Below are 25,967 nucleotides of genomic sequence, written 5' to 3' on the forward strand. Positions count from 1 at the left end.
TTAAGGTCAATTCTCACAATTATACAACTTTATTCCTTTAAATTAGTAGATATTGTTCCATAAAATCTGACGTGATTTGTAGAAAGTGTTAACACACTGATGGCATTTGATAGTGCACAGGTGTTTTATTTATTTAACCTTTATTTTGCCAGGTTGTGTCATTGAGATGCAATCTCTTTTTCAAGAGAGACCTGGTGTTAAGTGCCCCTCTCTTCCAAGGGTGCCATTTTGTAGCTGATCCTGACCTCTGACCTCCCTGTGGTGGAGGGCAAGAGAAATAAGAAATTCTGCCTCAGGGCACAATAAAGTATCATATTATTATCATCGTCAAATTGAGATTTTTTTCAGCAATAATGCAACCAGCAGGAGCACAAGCTGTCTGCCCTCTGGTGTTTTCACTCAAGCCCAGTCTGAAAAGGCTTGACTTCTTTATTGGGATTTGATATCAAATTATGTCACATAGTCAATGCTTATTTCTAAAAGGAAAATAAATAACATGACAGTGATTCCATTTCTACATGCAACAATGAACTGTTCTTTCATATCAAATGCCAAAAGATGTATGAACTGTTCTACCAGACAGAACAAATCAAACAGTAATAATATTTCACCAGTGCAGTCAGAGCTGTAAGTTAGCAGACTGACTTTCTATCTGTCGCTCGGTTTGGTGCGTATGTTTAGAAGGCGCGCCATTTTGAGAAAATTCAAAATGAAATTAATTCATCAACGGCTTCCCGATTTGAAATTTAAACATTTTCATGTCTTGGAAACGTTATCTCCGTCACTGAAATGGAATTATCAGCCATCTGATATCCTCAGACCGGTGGATGTGCTGTAGGAGAGGCGCTGTTGAACTGACGGCTGTTGTTGCTAGCTAGATAACGTTAGCTTTAGCTGTTTGGGAAATCACAGCGGCCCTATGGAGGAGAATTCACTGGATTTTCTAAATTGCCGAGAGGCACTGGAGTGGATAAATGCGAACATTTTAATTGAATAGATCAAATGACAGGCCCTCGGGAAGGCAAAGGTAAGTTCAGCCAACAATGCAAAGCTTCATGAAGATAGCTAGGAAACGTTAGCCAACCTGACCACACAAGAGAACGCGTTAGCTACCAGTGACGATAGCTAACATTCGTTCTAAGATGCATGTTATGATTAGCAGTAAAGGTAGCTAGTGAAGTTAAACGCTAGCTAACGGTGCGATGTGGATGACAACTTCAACGGAGTGAACTAAAGTTCACGTTTGTCAGCAATCTGACAGGCTAAATAGACAATACTCATAATCGAACGTTATACAAGTTAGGGAAGATAATGTTAAATCAACGTTAGCTAACGCTGGCTATATGGGTTACCCTAAGCTAACCTTATTTCAAAACATAGGGCTACATTGTGTCATTCGAATTTTCAGGAGTATCTTAAACTGTAATTAACGTTAGATATGCTCGTTCATCCTCAACGTGAAATCTAAACATTATACTGTAAATCAACGTAATGCTGACGTTAACTCGGATAACATCAGCTGTAAGGTAACTACCAGTGTCAAGTGATCTAGAACAACAAAGTTGGACGTCCGGTAACAGTTTCCAAAATAATACCCATATTCGCGAACGTATGTTGCAACATGAAAATAAAAAATACATTTGAGGAGGAATTGGTTGAAAATGATACTACAACTCCCCTTCCCTTCCACAGCATGTATTCATACCTATATAGACTAAATGCAATATGTAAATACGCCAAGACTCAATCACAAAATAAGACAGCACGGTCAATGTGCTTTTATTTTGAAGGCGAATATCTCTCAACTTCCGACCACACTGTGTCTTTTAGTCGCTAGCTTGACGAAGCTGAGGTGACTTGACTGCTAGGCTTTATATTAACTTCAGTCTGTAGTTAGCCAGCCTCTGGTCACCAGAGCCAAAAGCTAAGCTAAAGTTAGCTGGCTGCCCCAAACGCAGCAGCAGCAGCAGCAGCAGCAACGTTTTCATTTAAGGCCATATTTATTCATATTCATCGGGTGGTAATCTAGGTTAAACACCTAGCTAGCTAACGTTACCCCTTATGTTTTTAATACGGCTCGTCTTGGTTTGAAGAACAGATCCTCCTCAGCTAAGCAGTCTGACTGCATATTAGCCATCTGCCTAACATTTACAGCTTACGTTAGCTAACGTAGCGGTTCTGATTTCGAGTAATCAGAGAGAGTAAGCATAGAGTAATGCTATTGATTGAAAGCCTGTGGTATCTCATCTGATGCCACTCCTTTGATGGGAGGGACCTGACAACTAGATACCATTACTGAGAAAATATCCATTTACCAAATAATAATAATAAAAAAAAAGAAATATAACTCACCCGAATCGTTGCTAATTACTACTGAAGATCAGTGGTCTTCAATCCTTTATTATTGGTTATTGATTATTGGGACCAAGAGTACTGCTGGTTTTCTATCCTTTCAGGTAGTTAATTGCATTCACCTGGTGTCCCATGTGTAAAACAGTCCCTGATTAGACGTCTAGATTGGAAACCAGCAGGGTTCCGTTTCCTGAGGACCAGCATGGAAGACCACTGCTGTAGATAGTAGAGCTACCTACAAAAAGTTCATTGCATTAGAAGAATGTAAAATTGTAGTTCAACTGCTCCTCTGTTTTGTACAATGGCGTATTAAGGCCATTGTTCATGTGTTGTTGTTTTTTTTGTAATATTCCGAGAAAGAAATAAGATACTTACGTCAGCAATTTGCGAGGAAACAATTCTGAATCATAACCTACCGACTTAATAAATCTCACTATCTAGATAAGTAAACTTACCTCCTCACTGACATTTGGCATTCATGTACAGCAGTGTCTGAGGTGTGGAGATGACTGAAATGTTCCATTTGGTTGATCTGACCTTGCAAAGTGAAGCATCGTGGTTCCTTGCCAAAACACGATTTTTCCGAGTTTTTGAGTTTGTTCTTTCCTCTTGGTTTTCAACCGACATGAGATTCAGGTGAATGGTTAGCTAAGCTAACATGGTAAAGTTTAGGGACACTTTGGGAATGCAGACAATACTTACTTTGGACCACCTGCTGGCTGCATGCATCCAGCAGCAAAGCCTGCTAATTCACAAATTGCATCATCTCAAACTCCAGAAAGCTCTGGGAATACATGTAAACAAGTAAGCTGTTAAATGAATGGGTGGTTGCATCAAAAGATTTGTTCTTCTCACAACGGGAGAGGTGTATTCCTGCATTTCAAATGAGTAGAGCTGCTGAAAACTCCATTCAAGTCTGTTAGAAAGTTATCATGATGCCCTTGGGTCGTTGGTGTTGAAAGCTGCACTAGTTCTGATCTTGATGTAAAAATCCATCCGTTTTATAAGTCTAAATCAGGAAGTGTGGTTCCAACAGAGACAAGCGTCCCAACCCCAGTAATTTAGATGCTGTAGATTCACCCTATTTGCCCAAATTAAATTCTGGTGTCGGTTATGGACACTGTTGGGAAAACGTCTCTACACAGGAGGTGATGAATTTAAACTTAAAGGCCCAAATGCAATGGACGCGACTTTTGTCGCCCGTCATTTGACACACCTCGTTCGACGCTTCTATGGTGCACTGCAGGCAAGAGATTTGAAGCGTCAACACCAAGACACCTTGACATAAAAATAACCTTGTATATAGTCTCTCTATTCCCTTTATTTTTTATACATTTCTAATTTGCAGTCATATGTTACAGGGCATTTCAGGATTTCATTAATTCGTTTTTCTCATCCATACGCCTCCGCAATGGGTAATATATTTCATTGTGACAAAAATAAACAACCTGGTATATAATCTCTCTATTCTCTTTATTTTTATACATTTCTAATTTGCAGTCGTGTGTTACAGGGCATTTCATTTCATCATTCATCATTCATTAGTTTTTCCTCATCCATGTCTCAGCTGCTTGTCAACTCGGCTAGTTTGTGAAGTTTATCAAGCGAGCCGACTTGACAAGTTACCAATGGGTGCTAATATACAAAAATGCCCTGTAATATGTCCTGCCAATTAGAAATGTATCAAAAATTTGAGCCATAACATCATACCTATTTAGAGAATTGTATAGTCGACAGTAGTGCCTTCTTGGAAAAACCTTTTTCCTTGCATACTCCAGAAATCTCACGAAAAGCAGCTGTGCTGACCTGTGATATAATGTGATAATGTGATATGTGGGTATCCTAATGTGATAAAAAATTCTTACAAACTACATTGTAGTTACCACTGATTTGATTTCCACATAAAAACAATCTTCCTTTATGATTATAACCACTAGATGACTGCTAATGCCTGTTGTTTTTGCAAGGTTTTATCACAGCGAACATTATTGCAGATTATAGCTGATTTCCTTATTATTCTGTCTTATGTTCAATTTATTTTTGTTTAGTGCCACCTGTAGGCCTTTTAATTTATAGTCGTTATTGCACACAGGCAACAGGAATCAGCAAGAGGTTTTGCTTGCCCCCATTGCTGCGGGCAGGGACAGAATTTGAACAGTGAAAACAGAAAAAGGAAATAAAGTATCACATTATTTTCATTAATTAACCAAAAACCTAGATTGGCAATGACATTTTTCCTCCTCTGTACCAAAAATGTATTGAACCATGACCACATATTTTTGGAATGGTGAGATTACTATTGTCACTTTTAATTTCAAACTCTCATCCATCCCATGGTAAGGGGTAAGTACATTAACCCAATATCTTCTTTTATTTGTCTTAATGTAACACTTATCATGAAATTGATAAAGAATGGTGTGATGACAATATCCACAGTGAAAACCTCTCTGTGACCTACTCACCAAAAGTGATCAAACATTTAGTATTTAATACAATTCTGGAAAAAGCATGTAAACGTCTAAGTTCTTGGTAAAATCCCAATTAACAGCAATAACTTAAGTTACTGCCAGTAGAATTTGAAACTTGTTGACTTTGGTGACTCTTCAAGTGCCTTAGTGGGAGTATTTTATGACAGCTGTCACAAAGAGACTCCTTATAGTTATACCTAGATTGAGCAGTTTTTTGCATATCAGGTTCAGAATTGAAGTTTGCCCAGTGCTAACGACATGGCACTCGCTCAAAAGATATTTTTGCTGTCGAATGTTTTAGTTGCAGCTAGATTGATCTAGCAACGCAGCTTTGCCTTACAGATGTGGAGTTTGGGCAACTAACAAAACATTTTGGCTAACAGGCTACTATATATACTTAAAGACAGCTAACCTACTGTATAGTAGAGTGGATCTATTCTTCTTGACAATACTCTGGGTTAATGATGTGGTTATGCTGATTATTCCAGGACTGCAGTAACTTCGACTAGAGCAACAGCTGATGCTGCAAACCTAGCAAGGCATTGTGGGACTGGACAGCATCTGTGTTTGACTGTGTATTTGTTCACCTATAATATAATACTTCCATGCTAGAAACAAGGAGGTAGTCCTCTTCCTGTTTGGGTTGAGTCTTTGTGCCGTAAGTCAGTCCTGCACATTTTGCTCCAAGTCGTACCCCAGGACACACACAGTAAACACATAGAAAGCAACACAGAATTTAACCAGTTTTCACTGCGATGGTCTCATTTTTCTACAGCCATTATACTATGCTATCAAAATTAATTTGAGAATGATATATTGAGGTTAATATTCTGCACGTGGGGGCTTTAAGCACAATGCAAAAAAAAAGTATGGAGGCAATGTGATGATCAAATATATTGAGTTTAAAAAAGTGGATTTTGAGATTTACACAGAATAAGGGAATAACGCTTTCTTAAAAGAGAGACACATTTGCAATAAATAACTTGAGTTGACTCTGTTAAGTGAATTGATTTTTTCTGATGTGGTAATATTTTGTGTCTGTGTTTGTGTGTCCATTGTGTTTTTAAGGTGACCCCTGATGTTGTCATGTTACAGAGGCGTATGCCGCAGTGCTTTCGTGACCCGTCCTCTGCTCCCTTGAGGAAACTCTCAGTTGACCTGATCAAAACCTACAAACACATCAACGAGGTATGACAAAACCCTACTTGGCAAAGCACTGAACTGGTGTATCTTTCATTAGTATCGCGTCATCAAGTACACATTAGACATGTTGCTCTATAAAAACATAGTAATTGAATAACTTATTTCTCCTCCTATACACAGCTGAACTGAAACTTTGGCTGTTTTACATGAGTGTTCAGGTTAAACAGACGCAGCTTACCTGCCTAAAGTTCTGAAATAAGGCACTTTATTAAAATGTAACTAAACAAAACCCAAATCTTTGGTGAAGCCTGACACCTAATGGTGAAAAGTAGGGTACTGAACGGGCCATCTGCTATTGGCTGATCTTTGGTGCCAGGTGATGTCACTCTCTGTAGAGTACAATAGGTGGTGACAGGCTTCACCAAAGATTTGGCTTTAGGGTTTAGTTACTCTTTAAGCTAGGTTGTATCTTTAGTAAGTTCGGTATGGTCACAAGTCAGATTGTACTACTAGCCTATATTTTTACCATATTGAAATCTGACGTCGGCTGTCCAAATCAATATGTAGCATGCTTTACCAGATATCCCGCCTTCAGTCATCAAAAGGATTCAACCAATGGAGTTGCTAGATGTAAACAGAGCCCCCTGGAAACACCGCTGGTACTCAACTTCAACCGCAATTAAACATTTACCATATCCTGTGGGCAGGCACGCCAAGACGTCTGACATCTATTAATTGTCACAAGCACAATTCCTGAAGTGGTTTGACATTTTTAATATTGTGGAGAGATTAGCCTGACAAGTCAGACCCAGTGAGTGCTATGCCTCCCATAGGGACTGACACTGACGCATTGGGTAGTTACAAAATGTGTCTCCTGGTGAAAACGACTGTTTATAGACTTACTTTGGCTTATTGTGATAATGTGTGTGGGTCTTGTCTCCCCGCAATGTTTTCATGATGAGGTAAAAACAATGACGTATGGAAAAGAGAGCCAGACTGGGAGGTGCTAATTCTCATCCTGATCATGATCTGATGAAGCCAGAAGGACAACATCATCTGCAAACAGCAGAGATGCCGACGTAACGTGACCGAACTGGACACTTTCCAGACCTTGGCTGCGTCTTTTCTGGATATATCTGCACACTCTGCACATCAGACTTCCAGGTCGCTGCTGTGCTGTTCGCTGTTTGTTTGCCACGTTTTTCTCTTGGATTTCTTGATCGTTTTATTGGTTTAAATGAATTTACTGGACTTTATGCTTGCTTCCCCTGACATTACCTGATTTTTAAAGAGCAAGTGATCACCCTGATGCCTCTCTTCCTCCTTCCCTGAACCTCGCTAACTGCTTTGCGCCACTGGGCGCTGGTACCCGGTTTCTGACACTGATTCCTTTATTGCCCCTGAGCTGTCAGATTATCCCTTTACCTACACTGTCATTTATACATGTGGGCTTGAATGACCTCAAGTTGCAACAATCGGAAAAGCCCAAGGACGATTTCAGGCCCTTATTAACACTCTACTGGACTCAACCAAATGTTGCATAATCTTTGGTGCTCTACCTTCCCCCAGCTTTGGAGAAATAAAATTCAGCCGCATCAGAAAGCTACTGTCATGGTCTGGGAATCCCTTATGTGGACAGTTTCACCACTTTTCTAGACAGACCCCAAGTGTTTAGGCAAGATAAAATTCACCCAAATAGGTCTGTCTCTCATCTGTTATCCTTAAATATGACCTTTACTCTCCCCCTGCTGCCTGAAGTTTGGTTAGTCTGATCCAAGATAGCTCTGATAATCTCTGTGTTTCTGGTATACCTGTAATAGTAAGTTCTAGACCTTTTTTTTATAGCCTTTTTATAGAACATAGCTGGCAGGAACCTAAAGAATCCTAAATAATCTAGTTGTGTCTCTTCCTATGGTGCACCGGAAGTTTTAGAGAAAATAGTTTACTCTGTTGACTGCTTTCCTAAACAACCATACCCTCTATGAAAAATTAAAATCTGGTTAGCTCAGCTAAATAATGGTATAAATGTCGTTTTTTTCAAGTCACTTTGGGATCTGTTGGCTTCCGGAGACTTGGATTATGCTGGACAAGCTGCATGGAGCCATTTTATGGTTATTTTCTGTTATTTTTTGAACTGTGAAGTCAGGTCAAGTCAGGTCCTCAGCAACTTCAGTTGTTTTGGAGAAGGCTTCTACGCCGTTCCGCTGTGGAACTCAGGGACTGTTGTATGGACTAACAAACTTCACCTGAGTTTCAGCTGGCATGGGGGTGAATAGATAATGACTGAATTTTCATTTTTGGGTGAACAATTCCTTTAAGGTGACCGTTTTAGACTAGTTCAAGGCTTGTGTTACCAATAGGGTCTTTGTAGTGTCTATCAGTGACTCTGTTTCTAGCCCTGCCCCCATTATATGCAGGTCCCACAGTGCTCTATTTTGGGTCCTGTCCTCTTTATATATGCTGCCTCTGGGATAAGTCATTAACATGCACAATGTATTCTTTCATAGTTATGCGGATGATACACAGATCTACCTGGCTGTTAAATCCCAACAAGCTCTCCTCCATCAGTGCACTCATTAGTTGCCTGTCCAACATTAAGGTCTGGATGTCAAATAATTTTCTGATGCTCAACGATGATAAAACAGAAGTAATTGTTTTTGGCTCAAGAGTGAGTAGAGAATTTAGCAATATCCCAGGACTTTTGAGGCCTTGAATATAGGTAATCACAGTCAAGAAATTTGAAAAGGCTGAACTCTTGAACCCCTTCGCCAGCTGAGCGAAGATGCCAATAGGCGGCGCAGCGTTACAGATGATTACAGATTGCGTTAGATTGCTGTGCATCTACAGCAATCTAATAACCAAATGTACAAAGGAAATAAAACATCATGGTGAAAAACTTTTGGAATAGAAACATTCAGAATTCAGTGTCTGCGTTTTTTTTTTTTTTCCAAAATATAACAACGGGGAAAATGGAAGCATAGCCTTTATTTGATTATATAACATATTACAGGTACATCGCCAAAGGCACTTAAGTAAGATAGGTGGATAGGTGGATAGATAGATAGATAGATAGATAGATAGATAGATAGGTAGGAAGGAACTTTATTAATCCCAGAGGGAAATTCAAATTGTTGCAGCAGCAGACACTTAAGACACCACACACAGACAAAACAAAGCACCAATCAGGCACATAATTAGGAGAATAAAAAATTTAAATAAAACAGAATAATAACCAATGCAAGAATAAACTATGTCTGTACAACATATATGTGCAAATGTAGCCTATATGTGCAAAGCAGCTTGTTGGACAGTGTATGTGCAAATTGTTACATGTCACAAGTGTCTGTGTGTGTGTTACATATGGTACACAAGTGTGTGTGTGTGTGTGTGCGAATGCGTGACTCATTAAAAAGTTTAATGGCAGCAGGTAGGAACGACTTGGCGTGGTGCTTACTGGAGCAGCGCACCTGAATCAGCCTGTTACTAAAAGTGCTTTCCTTTTTAGTCACAGTGACATTTAGTGGATAGGAAACATTGCCTAATATTGATTGTATCATACACAATGTGCTTTGTTCCACCACTGCCTCAACAGAGTCCAGACTGATACCCAGGACAGAGCTGGCCTTTCTAATTAGTCTGTTTTTTGGTATCAGCCATACCGATACTATTCCCCCAGCATGTTGCCGCATAGAACAGAGAACCTGCTACCACAGACTGTAGGGGCCTGCTAGCACTAAAGGATCTAAGCCTTCTCAAGAGGTACCGACAACTCTGTCCCTTCTTGTGCACAGCTCCTGTGTTAGTTGACCACTCCAGCCTGTTGTCCAGGTGTATGTCTAGGTATTTGTAGGTGCTCACGATCTCCACAGCCTCTTCCTCAATAGTGACAGGGGATGGTGGGCTCTTAGATCTTCTAAAATCCACAACAATCTCCTTTGTTTTACCAATGTTGAGCAGCAGACGGTTGTGTTTGCACCACTCAACAAAGTCCCCTATCACACTTCTGTATTCCTCACCTTGCCCTCCCCTAATACACCCCACTATTGCAGTGTCATCAGTGAATTTCTGCATATGACAAGTGCCAGAGTTGTATCTAAAGTCTGATGTGTAGATGGTGAATAAAAAGGGGGCTAGGACAGTACCCTGGGGGGCTCCAGCGCTGCTGGAGATCGTATCAAACCTGCAGTTCTGCAGTCGTACAAACTGCAGCGCATCAGTAAGTGCATAATCCAGTCCACAATGGATGCCTTCACCTGCATTGATTGCAGCTTCTCCCCCAGTAGCATAGGTTGAATGGTATTGAATGCACTGGAGAAGTAAAAAAAGGTAATCCTCACAGTGCTGCCAGTTGTGTCCATTTGAGAGTAGGCCCTATTCAACAGGTAGAGTACCGCATCCTCAACTCCAGTATGGGCTTGATTAGGGTTGTGACGGTTACCGCATTACCGTATTGTCCATTAAATCCTTTTGGGAACATGATTACGTATGCACTTGTCTCTCTGCTCTCCTCTATTCCTCCGGCCGACAGTCAACACTCTCATGGGATTTCTCTAAACAGACTGAAAAAAGTCTGTTTATGTCGACTAGCTGTCGATATTCATGTTTGGATATTCCATGGAAATACAGAAGTGCAATGCTACTGCGCAATGAATGCTTTCAGTACATCCACGGACAGACTATCACACGCTTCATGTCTCTGTGCACCTCATCGCACTGTTGTTCTAAAGGTATGTCAGTAATCATATGTGTGAAATTACTTTACATGTTTTGATGGCGCTGACTTGCTTGATAGAAAAAAGGAGGAGAGGGAGAGATTTTCACATCTGTCTATCAGCGCACTGTAGCCCGTTGTACTCGCGCAAGTTGCGGGTGTTGCAAAAATTGCAAAAATGTATTTACAATCCTCATTTTTTAGAATTCTGAAAACGCAGGCCTTTAAAGCCCAAATATTTGGAAAAACTCACGGAAGGATGAGAGCGTAGCATTTCCAGTGTTTGAGAAATTTAAATTTTAAATCTCAATGCCAGCCGGTGTAAAGGTCCAATATTGTTCTTGAACAGCTGCGCAAGCGGTGCTTTAGGGACAGACATGGAATGGACATACATGTAGGCATTTATTTAGAGTAAAGACCTACATCAGAGAGGCTATAACAAATACTACAGTAGCCTACGATTTTCTTGCTCATTACTTATTCATAACTACGAGTCCTAGGCTATACGAGGCGCTCTAGTCGGCATCCTTCCCCTTCGTCTCGTGAGCGTCATGACTCATGTGAGCTTGCTCCTCTCTGTACCTCAAACTACTTCTATTAACTCTTGTTCTCAGTCTTTATCAGTTCACGGGAAAATAAAAAAATATAATATTCATAATACATCAATAGCCTACTTATTATACAAAATATAATATTGATAAATAATATAAAATGTTGCAGTGTCTGGGGTTGGCGGTAAACCGCCAAACCGCAGGGGGGCGCTACTTTTTCACCGCGGTAAGACAATTTCAATACCGTCACAGGCCTAGGCTTGATATGCAAACTGCAGGGGTCCATTGCTGCCGTAACCAAAGGACCAAGGTAGCCCATAACAAGCCTTTCCAGGGTCTTCATAACACAAGAAGTCAGTGCCACAGGTCACTTCCCTTCAATGCATGGTCTGTGGTTTTCAGATTTAGACTAGTCACTTACATGTAATACTCGTGGGGAAATACCTTGTGTACCCTTATATGAACGTTCCTCTCCGCAACAAGTCCAGCTTCAAGTCCAGCTTCTCTCACTGCAGCTCAGGGCTCACTCTGCAGACAGACAGGTTTGACATAACTTCTTCCTCTTAGCGACTGCAAAAACAGCGCTACCAACGCACACCTCTAGTGGTCAGGATGGCGAATAGCAACCAAAGACTGAACATGGTGTCTCACTGAAATCAATTCTAAATGGACTTTTTCTCCCCCAAATTCTTACTTTTCTGTTTTGGCGGCCTGGAATTTAGCTTAATGAAGGAGACTCTGCCTAATAAAGGGGATACTGAGTGTATATCACCATACATCACCATATGGCAGCAGTCCATGCAAATGAAGAACCAAATGATTTAGATGACATCATGTGATGTCATCTAAATCATTTGCAAATATTTGCATTCTAATAATGCAATGTTTACTTTTTATTTATTAGATGCTGCTCAATAAAGCATAGACTTGATTTGTACAAAATTATTTTAACCACACAATGAGGAGGTTTTATAGCACTCAGGTATAGCCCAAGTAATTGTGACATTTTCATACAGATAATCCATCTCTGGTTGATATAACACAATAGTGATTCAATTTATACCCAGTTCAAGAAAGTTTTTACACTTGCTGTAGTCAACTTTATTTGTATAGCACATTTCATACAACAAGCAACACAATGTGCATACATACAGTATATAATAAAATAAAATAAGAACGTACATGTCATCATTTATATAGAAACATACAGATACACACACATTCATACATACACATGCACACATACAGAAGACAGACAATTTAAAGTGCATATACTGTAGGTTCAAGTAAAACGGCAGCAGACATTTACTCTAAAAACCCAACATTAGTGTATTAAGTCAAAAGACCTAATTATAAGCAATAAATAATAATAGCAGTAAAAAGAACAGTTTTAAGTCTAACTTGGTGCCCCAACACTCACTTGGCAGGGCATTGCATCTGTTGGGAACATAAAAACTAAATGCAGCTTCTCCTGCTTTAGAGTGCACATGGGGAACAACAAGGAGACCACTGTCTGATGATCTGAGGCTGATTGTTGGTTGATATGGCACACACAACAGGTGTAATGTGCTCATTTTTCTTGGTCCTGGTTAAAATTTGTGCAGCAGCATTCTGTATTAGCTGTAGTTACCCTATAGTTTTCTTGGGGAGTCCAGATTAGAGACCATTGCAATAGTCAAGTCTGCTTGTGACAAAAGGCATATCAGGTAGGTCTTTCCTGGGAAAATTCAAACTGGGAAAAAACAGAAATTCCAAGGATCAAGAAACAAATTGGTTGCTCAGAGGAGGGCAAGTATGCTAAAAAGGAAAGGGACTGTCTTTGAGACAAAAATCGAGTATACATTGCCTTTCCAAGATGAAAAGAACTCCAAGATGAGAAGGGACTGAGGAGTGATGCAGATATGGCTTATGTTGTTTTTTTTGACTGGTAGGTTTTGGCTATCATAGGTCTAGTGCTAACATTACAGTAAGAAGTTGCTATCTTTTGTAGATATGTTATTGGTTGAATATCGGTTGAGTATTTGCTTGCAACTATGGACTGTAATAGATATGCAAAAATAATGTAACTGAACACTTATCACGTTGTTTTATAACACGTTTAAAATATTTACATAATGTACATATTACCGTCTTTGTAGACATGGTTGTTAAATTCTAGCATTGCGTTATTTGTAATTACTTGGCCAGTCTCAGTAGAACAGCCCTTGCTTGTTTGTTTGGGGGTGTGGCAAGTGTTGTCAGTCCAGTGACATGTGGTGACACTGTTGCGAGGTGATATCTGGGAAGTTCAGTGCAAAACACCACAGCAATGACTGCCTAGCACCAAAGATGTTGCCACAATAAAATAACACTCAACCACTTAAATGCCAGTTCTATGTTGGATGACAATCATTCAACCACTGCCACATGTGTATATAGTTAAAATGAATGAAAAATGTTGTATCTTATTTTTTCCTGCTTTAAGGATTTATATCAAAGTTTTGGCCGGGGTGTCCTGGTGGCTCAGTGGTCCAAGGCGCATACCATGTAAACACAATGTCCAGGGTTCGCATCCGACCCAGGACCTTTGTCACATGTCATCCCCTCTCTCTCCCATCATCTCATCTATTTAATAAAGGCAAAATGTACAAAAAATATAATCTTTAAAAAAACATGTAAAAATGGCCATCATACCATCCACAAAAAGGGCGGGTAAGCTTTTGAATAGGATCTGTTCTTGCACACATCGCTTGGTAAAGCCTCGAAAATAGCACACAGAACACGACTGCACCATGTGCCATTTGCCATTGACCTGCACCTCACCTCACTCCCACCGCAGTCAAGTTCGCGCCAAGTAACCAAAATACCAAATGGGCACAGGTGAGAAAAAAACCTGTGCGCAGCTGACGAAAACACAACTTTGCCACGGAAATAGGGTTGAAAATGTTACTTCTTTTAGTTGGGAAAATTAACAGCAAAAATTATGTAATCGTCAAAAAATTTGATCTTACATAATAAGATTTTATTCAACATAGGTATTGAAAAAAATGTATGCTTTGGTACTGGTATCAAATTCAATCTACCAGTAAGCATGTCCAAGAATACGCAGAGCCATAGAGCCCCTTGTACACTATATCATTAGGCTTGTTTGAATTGCCTACAGCCTCCCATCACCCATCACATTGCCTTTAACCCCTTTAAATGTGTTGGTAAAAAATGAAAACCTTTGATCCCCAGGTATACTATGCAAAAAAGAAGCGGAGGCACCAGCAGGGCCAGGACGAAGACTCCAGTCACAAGAAGGACAGGAAACTCTACAACGATGGTTACGATGACGACAACTATGACTACATAGTGAAGAACGGGGAGAAATGGATGGACCGCTATGAGATTGACTCCTTAATTGGAAAAGGCTCTTTTGGGCAGGTTGGTTAACTCATGGTCATGTGAACATTGTTGTCATTATGTGTTTTAGCTTTTTTCGCTTAAATTTTTTATGTTCTAAATAGATGTTCTCAAACTTGCACAGAATTGTGTGTGCATTCATCCATTGAAATTTACATTAAGATCATTAGATGATGGTGAATATATACGTTTCTGGGCATTATAAGCATGCCTGTGGGTTCACAAAATGCATTGTTGTGTGTGCCAGTGAGGTGAAATAAATGCCTGTCTTGAGTTTCCTAAAATAAATATAAACAAAAAAGACAGGGTAGATATAATTTTCCATCACACATTTGGTTGTAAAATTAAATTAATGTCATATTTCAGGTAGGACATCCTAATCTTCCATCTAGTTTGCAAATGGTTAAGATTATAAGGTCCTTCCTATTTTTTAAATAGCTTTGGCAGTACTAAAAGTTTGGTCTAGCTTGGTATAGTCTGGCATTTACCTTCTGTCGTAATTAATACCTTCAGTATTAATTTGTTAGCTAATAAAGTTGTTTTGCTAATCAGGTTACCCAAAAGGGAAAGAACTTTCATTAGCAAAGAGTAAGCATTTTTGTAAGCCTGTTTTGACTGAATGTGTGCACATTTTTAATGTAAGGTGGCAACACTGATATTAAATCCAGCGTTTCCCTGCCCTATATAAGTAGGGCAACAACTATGCAGGAATGACAGGGACACCCTCTGAAAAATTATACGGGGAAACACTGGTGTGGAATTATATCTTAACATATCTTAAAATGTTAATGGTTGTGTTCTTGTCTATGTATATGCTGGTACAAGTGAGCACTTTTTTTAAAGCTGCACTGGGCTCCAAAGCTCCAAATGGCAGCGAGAGGTAACTGTTTTAAAAATTTGAGGTCTAGGTTTGAGTAATGGTTGTTTGAATCACAAATCGGAAGAACTCTGTGAAACGTTTTTATTTTATCCATTATCGAATCTTTGAGAAATACTGTAGACCCATTGGACACATGTGTTGGACACCAAACTAAACACGGGAAAATCCAATAAAAACCATTGCAAGACTAATGTGGATCAGGACAATGAAAGTGAATGTGAGGATGAGTTAGCTAGCAATGGGCACAGGGCTGCACATGTGCCTCGGGCAGTGCAAACTCCCCTGCATCTCTAGCCGACATCCAGATTCTGCTGGGTGCAATGGAAAAATGGATTATCTCAACTCTCAGCAGATCAAGCAACCATCAATAAGCACGATCAAACCATCCAGCAATTGGAAAACTCACTAAATGACATGCAGTCCAGAGTCTCCACTCTAAAAACCACCTGTGCCACTCTTGCCAAAGAAAACAAACTTCTCAAACTAAGGGCTGAAGACGCTGAGATCAGGTGTAGGAGGCACAATTTTTGTATTACTGACCTGCATGATTGGGTTGAGGGTGGCACCCTCTTTATTCATGGAATCCTGCCTTAGAGAGATCTTTGCGAAGAATGCTGGCTTTGCCAGCATTCTTTAGCCTTAGCCTTAGCCTTAGCCTTAGCCTTAGCACAATGCACAACAATGCCTTGTTGTACAATTGCGAGAGGGCAGTGTCTGAGTTGATATGGGGTGGGGTTAAATATGTACATTTATAAATGGATCGGTGGTTGATCCAACAAGCTGTAGGCGATGCTGATACATCAAAATTCACCTGGATCGGCTCCTGTTCCGATACTGGATATCAGATCGGTGCATCCCTAGGTTCTCTAGCAATCAGCTTGCTCAGTCCTCTTCTTTTGTCATTTAAAATTGCCTGTTACCTAGTGGGTTACCTCGCCAGTAGTGAGAGACTCCCTCAACAAAAATTGGTCCAGTTACGCATCCTGTTCAACACTGACTTTATTGTGGCTGGCTGGTTGGTTAGTTAGCTTGCCAAGTAAACTGATCATGGTAAGTCAAGAATGGTTTAGAGTCTAAAGTTTAGACTGTGTGACTACTCTGGTCTGACGCACTTTGGGGCCTCTTGAAAAAAAGTAGGCCTATGTGAAGTTTGGATGGTCAAGCATTAAGCATTTAGGAAATATGCCTCCCTTCCCATTTGTGCATCTTTGCCATCAACTTATTTTATGTTTCATGGCCAAACATTAAAAATTCTGTGATACACAGACAATGTAGGCAGTTAAAATATGCTGTGTGCAAAAATCGGTAGTGATTAAAGCAACTTTGTAAGAGAAATTAAAAAAAAAAAGTTGCTGTTACAAGGTTGCCCTGACAGTTGCCCTGACACTTTTACTATTGCACAGAGGTGCTTCTTGACAGGGACAAAAGCCTTGTGTTTCTCCTGAACAACTGCACTTAAGTCTTGATAGTGGAAAGCATTCCTGCCATTGTAGCTCAAATCTCTCATGTCTCTGGCCCGCTGCATCACTCTCATCTTCTGTTGGTAGCTCAGAAATGTCCTAATAATCGGTCTCCCTGCCTGTGATAAGGAATCTTGCCGTTCGTGGATGCGGGGCTCTCTCCGCAGCTCAGGGAAATGTTTCTGGCCCACAGCATGAGTCAGCAGTCGTCCAACAGATGCGACCGTGTACGTCCCCGTAGCTTCCTCCACAATATCAACAATATCAACAATCAACAGGGTACATTGCTAGATTTTAAAGGATCAACCTCCTTCTGAAGTGACTGAGATTGTCCTCATTTGCACTCACTCTGTTGCATCTCTGTTGCTGATTCAGATTTGTAATGCTAGTGTCAAACCGGTTGAGCTTTTCTTCAATACTGGATAGATTTTGAATCAGATCATTGTTGACTGTGTTTACAACGAGCCACAGAGTTTGGAAATTTACCTTTTGGTCATCTGACATGGTTGCATGCAATCCTCGGGCTTTTAGGCAGCAGTTCAGTTTTGTTTGGTTTTTGCGTGGCACAGTAGTTCAATTTCGCTTAGCTTGATTTGGCATGGCGCACTGGCAGGGAGTAGGCTACTAGGTGTGGCTCAGTAAGGCATGAGGTTTTGTTCCTTTCTAAGAGAAATAACTGTTAACTTTTATACCATAAGCATAACTAAGCACGCTATGAGTATTGACCACATTAGAACATTATTTAAAGTATTCTAATTTAGGCAGACAGAGCCTTGCACAGAGCTATTCACGCACATCTACACCCAATGGCATCTTGATTTTCACACATCAGTTGAAAAATGTAAGCAAGACCTGGCCTGGTGGTCTAATCTTCCATTATCCTTAGTAGGAATGGTCAACCTTATCAAAAATTATTGTCCGCCCTAAATTCCTTATCTCTATCTCCCTATCCCTATCTCTTCCAAAACATACCCATTTAAATTAAAAAGTCCTTCTTCAACCTACTTGAGGAAACTACTACCTCTTTTATTTGGGCTGTTATTATTAGGGTTGTAATATACTGAAAATTATTTCTTGGGTTCAGAGGTGCTTTGGAGAGGGTTGCCAGCCTGGCCACAGTAACTCCAGCCACTACTATTTGGCTTCAACAATGTGTGACCCGCTGCCCTCCTTGGATAGTAAAATTAGTTCCAACCCAGTAGCTTCCAATACAATTAGGATTTGGTCCCATTTCAGGAGACACTTTGGGTTGTGCAACTCCTTTATCTACTTCCCGATTAAAGAAAATTATCTTTTCTTACAGACCCAACTTTCAACATATGGTTTGATAAAAGTATAAGATCAGAACGTTTGCATCATTTACCCAATTATCCTAAGTCTATGACTTGCCATAATCAGACGCAGTGTCTGATTTAGATATCTCTAAATCAGACACTGTGTTCGGAAGAATTTTGTCTCTTTTCCAGATACATCTCCCAAATACAGCACTTATTATATTCTGTCCTTGAACCCAGGTCATAAAGGTGTTGTGTTGCTCCTCTATGAAACCATTAACAACATCTCACCTTTACCTATGTCAGAAAATAAAATGCTTTGGCATAATGATTTAGGAACATTAATGTCAATTGATCAGTGGGAGGCAGTTCTTGAGTTAATACACACCTCCTTATGTACATGGCCCGATTCAGCTTAAAGTGGTCCTCTGGGTCCATGTCACTAATGATAGACTCTAGATTTTATCCTAATATTGACCCCTGATGTTAAGAGTCAATCTACTTTTACACTTTCTGGTCAAATATTTCCAAAACATTCTCAGATATCACTGTTGACCCCATCTGTGCCCTCTTGCCTGCTAGGCATCTTATTCCCCACTCATGGAAACATCAATCTCCACCATCTTTCTCCAGATGGATTAAAGACATCATGGACTTTTTGAATCTAGAGAAAATTAGTTACTCTCAGAAGCTCTAAACAACTACTTACAAAAATCCTGGGGCCGTATTCACAAAACATCTTAAGGCTAAAAGTAGCTCCCAACTTGCTGATTTAGGAGAAACTCCTAAAAATAGTGGGCGTGTCAGTCCTAATTTTAGGACTCCTAAATTTTTGGTCTAAGAGTATTTCACAAAGTGTTTTAGCGCTAAAACCAGCTCCTAAATCTGTGAAAAGTTAGGGGTAGTCAAGAGGACTCCTAAGTCACTAAGACCAAATCACAAACAATCCTAAAATGGCTGCTGCCGGCAATCCGCCTCGTAATCGGGTCAACATTTTAGAAACATTTAATGATACTGAGCTTTTAAAAAGGTATCCCCTTAATCGCGAGGGTATTATGATCATAGTAGAGCTGGGATGCAGTCACTTCACCAACAAACAGAAACACCACTGAGGCAATAGGCGATAGAGCCTTGGGTGCTGAGCCTCCTCCTAATAAATGCAATAAATATTTTGAATTATAGATTACATGTTAATATAATCTGCGATGACGTGTATAGCGAGGTTCATTTATGTATAAATACATTTATGCTCATTTTTGTATAGGCTAAATACATTGAATGATAGAGAATAAAACATTGTGGTCTAGCGTAGTTGAAAAGAATTGGCCTAATGTCCTATTACCTGTGGCAGTTGTTTGTCGCTTGAATTCTGCAATCTCTGCCCTTGCCTGAGACTGCAAAGAATACCAGCGCTTTTCACACTCATCGGTGGTTCTGGACAGAAGTGGGAAAGCCGCATTCATTTGCAAGCATATATTTTCCCACGCTTCTTTTTTGGTTTTTGAAGTTATCCCAACTCCAAATTTTCCTTTAATAATGTCCTTCCTGTTCTTGCATCCAGTTTGGTTTTCGTTTTCGTTTGCACAATGTAGCGTCACACGTCTTACTATCAGCCATGGTTATTCTCGTCTGATAATTAAAAGGCTGCTTATATGAATATCCGCTAATTGTTTAACGAGCTGCCAGATATGTAAGAGGCTGACAATTAGCTGCACATATACTTGACTAGTCAGTATATTATTCTTTGTTTCATGTTAAATCAGTGACACTTAGCCTACATTTTTATTTTAAAATCTTTATTTGAATATGGCAACATGATACCTCCTACAGTATTTCTATGATGAATTCACTGACAGAGACCCATCCCCTATCAGCCAATCACTGTTTCATGAAACACGACATCATCCATAGCAACGAGGTCAACCCCGCCCTTTCTCTTAGCTTAAGAATTCTCCCCATTCCTTAGTAAAAGTTGGTCTCAGCAGCTTCGTGAATAGGTTTTAAGAGGAAACTCTTAGCTAGGAACTTTTAGTGCTATTTGGGAGTCCTCCTAGTGGTAAGATAAAATGTTTTGTGAATACGGCCCCTGGTCTCTTTCTCCCCTGCAAGCTCCCTTTGATAGGGTAGAGGAGTGAAATGAGGAGGAAGTGCCTAAGCGAATCCCGAACGTTTGCAGAGGGAGTCCACCCCCTGCCCCCTTTACTTTATTTTTCCCCTCTCTCCCTTATCCCCCCTGTCCTTCCTTGGGATGGTGGACAGGTGGTGGGCGATGGTGGCATGGGTCGGGTTTGGGATGGGTGGTATTTGATGGTCATTTGAAAGCTATTGCTCTATATTGCATACTGTACAATGGGATTATATTCTTGCTCTATTTAGTATACAGTGGACTGTCTCCTGTGTGAGTCTAATGCTATCTTGCTCTATCTCTCTTGCCCACTATATATTGCATGACTTTCTTGAATAACTGAACATAATACAAAGTGTTTAAAGATGAAAAATTTGAACTTCAATACCCAGAAATCCTGTAGGGTGACATCTCAAAACTGCGCACAGCCCCGGACACTGTGTGATCACTTTATACCAAAGCATACCAGAGGGACGAGAGAAGCAAAAGATCTTCTACAGCTGGTGAGTCCAGCTTTCTCTGGACAGAGCGCCCACTCGCTGCTTTTTAGGAGACACTTTTGGATTTCACTCTTCAGTTTCGATTAGTCATTTCCTGTCTGGGTAAGATTTACCACCAGTGATCGAGACCAGAATTTAATTTAGGCAAATATAAAATTAGGGTGAATCTACAGGGTCTCAGTTAGCATGGATAGGACACACTTCTTTACTGCGGCCTCACTTCCTGATTTAGGCTGATTACATGGCTAAATCTTGCTTAATGCAGCTCTAATTTGAGAAGCCTGCTAGTAATGGGCGGAGTACACAAAAAAAAACCTTTCAGCAGTTGCCTGCCACATTGTATACGATAATCTGTGTTTGGCCTCCGTTTCTCCCCAGGTTGTAAAAGCGTATGACCGAGTTGAACAGGAGTGGGTGGCAATTAAGATCATCAAGAACAAGAAGGCCTTTTATAATCAAGCCCAGATTGAAGTCCGACTCCTGGAGCTCATGAACAAGCATGACATGGACATGAAGTACTACATAGGTGAGGTGTGCTTTTACCAACTTTTCCCATGATAATGCGTTCAATATAGAGGTACAAAATTGTGTTGAGGCTGGGCATATCTACAGACCATACAGTACATTTGATTTGTTTTTCTCTGTAATAATTGTAGAGTAATTCAGTGATTAGAAAACAAATTATAATGTGATTAATTAAATTGCCGTTTATATGATGCAATTAGATCTAGCTGCGTATGTAACAATCAATCAATCAATCAATCAATCAATCAATCAATCAGTAATTCCATAATAATAATAATTCCTATCTCCTCCTACAAAAGTCTAGCACAGTCCCTCCGACCTCTCCTGTCCCCTTTAGCTATGGTGGACTGTAATTGACTTACACAATAAAATCCCATTTTCACAATAGAGAGGAGTAATCTAGCTAATCAGAGCAGAGATCCAACCAAAAAACGTCTACTGAAGAGGTAAAATATCATGATGCTACAATGTGTTGCTTGCTAACCCCCCATTGTTTAGTGGTTGAAAATGTAAGTAGGTGGGGGGAGGGGGGAGGAGTGGGACTGTCTTGAAATTCAGATAAGTGGGGAGTTTTTGGCTGCGGTCGAATAGTCAAAAAAATACGTCCTAACTCCTATTCCTAACCACTTTTCCTTGACCTCGTTGGAAAACGTCATGAGGTCAAGGAAAGATGTGAAGGAGAATTCATAAGGACTTAGGAAAAGACAACCGCGGTGCTAAGAGAATCCGACTGCACTTACACTAGGCTACGTAATTATGCGACGGCGGATGTTAATGACGTGGGTCTGCCGTGGTGAAACTACAATGTTCCGGAGATGGACTACTAAAAGCGCATCTTAGATACTTCGCCCCGTGCGTTCTTACCGTGTTGTTTCATGCAGGCTATATAAACGTGGACAACCCGGTGAAAAATATTGCTTCATCACCAAGGTTGGAATTGAAATAAAAAAGGAATATAGGCTACCAGTCACAAAAGTGAAACGAAATGGTTGTCACATTGAGAATGGTTGCTCACGCTCACCCTCCTGTCCGCTCATATTTATCGACATGAATCCCAATTAGTATGATTGTATGAAAATTATTGTTAAATTCATGCAAGATAGGCATAACTTGTTAGGCCTACAAATCTACTACTGTACATATCATCATTCTTAAGTTTCAAACATGTTGAATTAAAAACATCATCTGGCTAAAAACGTCTCATATCCCTTTTTCTTGAAAGACAGACTTCTGTGTTATGGTTAATATGCTGATTATGATCTGATTATAAGCCTATGCATATAATAGCTTAAGAACCACCACACAACTCAGTAAACACCTTGAAATGTTGACTTGATTGTGCTTTGAAGTTGTTATGGCTGATACAGGCCTCTATTAAGGCAAGGGTTTCAGCATCTGTGACTGAAGTAAAATTAATTAATGATATTCCTAAAGGCCGGCAATACAACAACGCTCAGAATGAAGAAATAACTAATACAAACTGAGCATAGGTTACGCTACAACGTTAACTTCACTTTGATCATTTTACAACAGCAGCGTAACGTTCATAGTTCGCCTCTATGGGTTTAACATATTGGTGACAGTTCAAAACATATAAGCATATTAGCAAGTTATGGCATAAGATGGAACATGCTTAATAAGCAACGGTAACTTGCTTGGTCTGCGTCCCTTGTCGGTCATGATCGTTTGTTTTCGTGAACGGCCGAATGGTGCGTCGTTGCTGCCGCAAAGAATTGTGGGACGGCATTATCTCCTTTCCTTTCGTAAAGGATGGTCCAGTGTATCCTATGCTAAAGGAGCTAAGTAAGGAAGCATTGAAGCACCTTTCCTTAGCATGTAGAGAATTCGAACAGCTCTTATCATGGCTGCCACTTAGGTACTTCCGGGTCATTTCACTCAGTTAGGAACCTTCCTAAGCAAAAAAGACTATTCGACCGCAGCCTTTGTTCCAAAACAGAGTGCAGGCTGAGTACCCATGGGCCAAGCACATGGCCAAGTAATCACCGAGTCATTGGTATTGATCAATAACCCTATCAACCCCCTGCAGACATGTGCTATGCTATGGAACAGCAAAAATCTTACGTATTGACCCTTTAATCAATGGTTAAAGGATACAGCTGGTGTTTTTTAATACATTTCTTACAAATCAACAAATCCTATGAAAATAACAAAATCAGCAATGAATTTGTTTTGCTAACAAGTCTCGTCCATGTAGCCGATGCCCAATAAAGCCATATCTCAGTAGCCATAGAACTCCATTGTATTAAAAAAATGATTAAAAACACGTCAAAGAGCCATGCTGTTGCTCTGGCAGCATATTTCATCATCACGATGCACCGGGCAAGCCGACTTTTTCCTCAAACAACTTAATAAGCCGACCGTAAACACGTTTTCCATCTCAGGAAAGCAGTTCCGTAGCACCGAAAATAGTCCCAGTCGTAATGAAGAATTTGTTCCCATTTGAATTTGATTTGGTAATAACTACAATAGCCTGACTTTTAGTGGTAACAGTTAGCGATTAAAAAAATTGAAACTATGTCTTTGTGAGCTGTATTTAAAGGTTTTTAGCTTACAATTGGAGGTCAAGTTCAAGTTCAAGTTTTTATTTAACACTCATATGGCAGTTTTACATCCAGAAAACTGAAATGCATGAGCATTTACAATGCACACGTCAAAATAAAAGCATGGTAATTGAACCTTATTTTATAGTTTTTCATTTAAGAGTCTTATTAAAAAAGGGATGGGTGACTTCCTGTATCTTTCAGTGCGCGTCTTGGGAATCAGTAATTGTGTGCTTTGTCTGGTCTGTCGGTTGGATATTTGGGCTCTGGTGGGGGGGAGCCAGTTCCTGAAGGAGGAGTCCAGAAGGCTCTGTGCAAAGTCCCTACACAGTGTAGTTCTTTTGTCTTGGAGAGTGGGTAGTGAAAGGGTTTGGAGTGCGTCCTGATAACTGGAATATGCCCTGCCAATAATGATCCGGCAGGCGCGTTTTTGGACGTGTTCTATCTGTTTAGACAGAAGCCAATGACTTCCAGTTTGAAGGATAAAAAGGGAACGTGGGAAGTCGGAAAGTAATGGGAGTAGAGAAAACGCATTGTTGATTTTGTTATTTTCATAAGATTTGTTGATGATAAGAAATGTATTTAAAACACCAGCCATATACTTTAACTACTGAATTTAAAAATTGCTGAAACCTCAGTTTGATGACAGGAGGGGTTCATCCATCAGCCAGTCCCTGACATCTATAGATGATGTGGCTGCCTCCACAATCCCACAATTCAATATATCTTATTTTTCTTGTTTGAGGGATTTATATCAAAGTCAGACTGGTCAACATATCCACAAAAAGGGTGGGTAAGCTTTTAAGAAGGAATTTTTTATACACACATGAACTTCGCACTTCACTGGCACAAAGCCCTGCCATGCACCATCATGAAAATAGAGCCCTAAGTCTTCAACTACCTTAAATGTTAAGTCACCCATCTTTGATCGACAATTCTGTATATATTTACTGCATATTTAGACTTTATGTCTTTTTTCTTCCTTCACCAGTCCACCTAAAGCGTCACTTCATGTTCCGCAACCACCTGTGCTTGGTGTTTGAGATGCTCTCCTACAACCTGTATGACTTGCTGCGCAACACCAACTTCCGTGGTGTCTCCTTGAACCTCACGCGCAAGTTTGCCCAGCAGTTGTGCACAGCGCTGCTTTTCCTGGCTACACCTGAACTCAGCATCATCCACTGTGACCTGAAGCCAGAGAACATCCTGCTCTGCAACCCCAAGAGGAGTGCCATCAAGATAGTCGACTTTGGCAGCTCCTGTCAGCTGGGACAGAGGGTGTGTATGCTGATTGTGGGCCTGAGAATGATAAGTTGTCACTATGCATTCACACTGCAAGCAACTTGGTTGATGGATTGATATTTTCACCAACTGTGGGTGGTGCAACAGGTTCCGATTGTGGAAGGTTCCGATGTTGTACTATGTAGTGGTCTCTTGCAGCTACAAAGTTTTTAACCAGAAAATCATGTATTTTTCACTGCTTTGGTATTGCCTTTCATAATGTTAAATCATTTTGATTAGCTACCTAGGAAGCCCTAATTAGGTAGCTTTAATTGAAAATTAACAGAAAAAAAATCAGAGCTTACCATCGACCCCAACAATGGATGCAACCATTCTCCAACCATTGTTTTTGAGACAATTTATTCCTGTTCCTATTCTTGCCTATTTTGCACTTGCCAGGTGGAACTATTGTCTGTGAAACTAAATCACATCAGTAGGGAAACAATGAAGTGCCGAAATCCGATTAACAGCCGACAATCGCAAACAGTTCACCTGTGGCCAACTTTTCTCAGCCAACAAGGTTGTTGACCATCCACCCATTGGCTAAGTTTCTGTGGTCGCTCAGCTCTATAGAAACAAGGCAACAGTAAACATGTCATTCCCCACAAATGATTAAGTCTGGGCCATTCAGTAATACATCACCTTATTTGAGCTGTAATTGTACTTCCCCACTTGGGCCAATCAGGAATGCAACGGAGATGCATAATTTTCCCAAGTTTTGTCAAAATCGGATCAGTGGTGTCTCAGATATT

The 25,967-nt window shown here is 40.2% G+C and overlaps 1 protein-coding gene across 1 annotated transcript in view; it reads left to right on the forward strand.

Annotated features, from left to right (window-relative positions):
* The first annotated feature begins 699 nt into the window (after positions 1–699).
* Positions 700–25,967, forward strand: part of dyrk1aa (dual-specificity tyrosine-(Y)-phosphorylation regulated kinase 1A, a) — a 32,001-nt gene continuing 6,733 nt past the window's right edge. Inside the window, exons 1-5 of the mRNA XM_071926950.2 lie at positions 700–1,027; positions 5,889–6,008; positions 14,442–14,630; positions 21,227–21,374; positions 24,926–25,212. Of these exons, the coding sequence (XP_071783051.1) occupies positions 5,907–6,008; positions 14,442–14,630; positions 21,227–21,374; positions 24,926–25,212 (726 nt within the window). The 5' untranslated portion in view covers positions 700–1,027; positions 5,889–5,906. The remainder of the gene's footprint in view (positions 1,028–5,888; positions 6,009–14,441; positions 14,631–21,226; positions 21,375–24,925; positions 25,213–25,967) is intronic.

Source organism: Centroberyx gerrardi, chromosome 11, assembly GCF_048128805.1.
Source record: "Centroberyx gerrardi isolate f3 chromosome 11, fCenGer3.hap1.cur.20231027, whole genome shotgun sequence".
In the NCBI taxonomy this organism is placed as follows: domain Eukaryota; kingdom Metazoa; phylum Chordata; class Actinopteri; order Beryciformes; family Berycidae; genus Centroberyx; species Centroberyx gerrardi.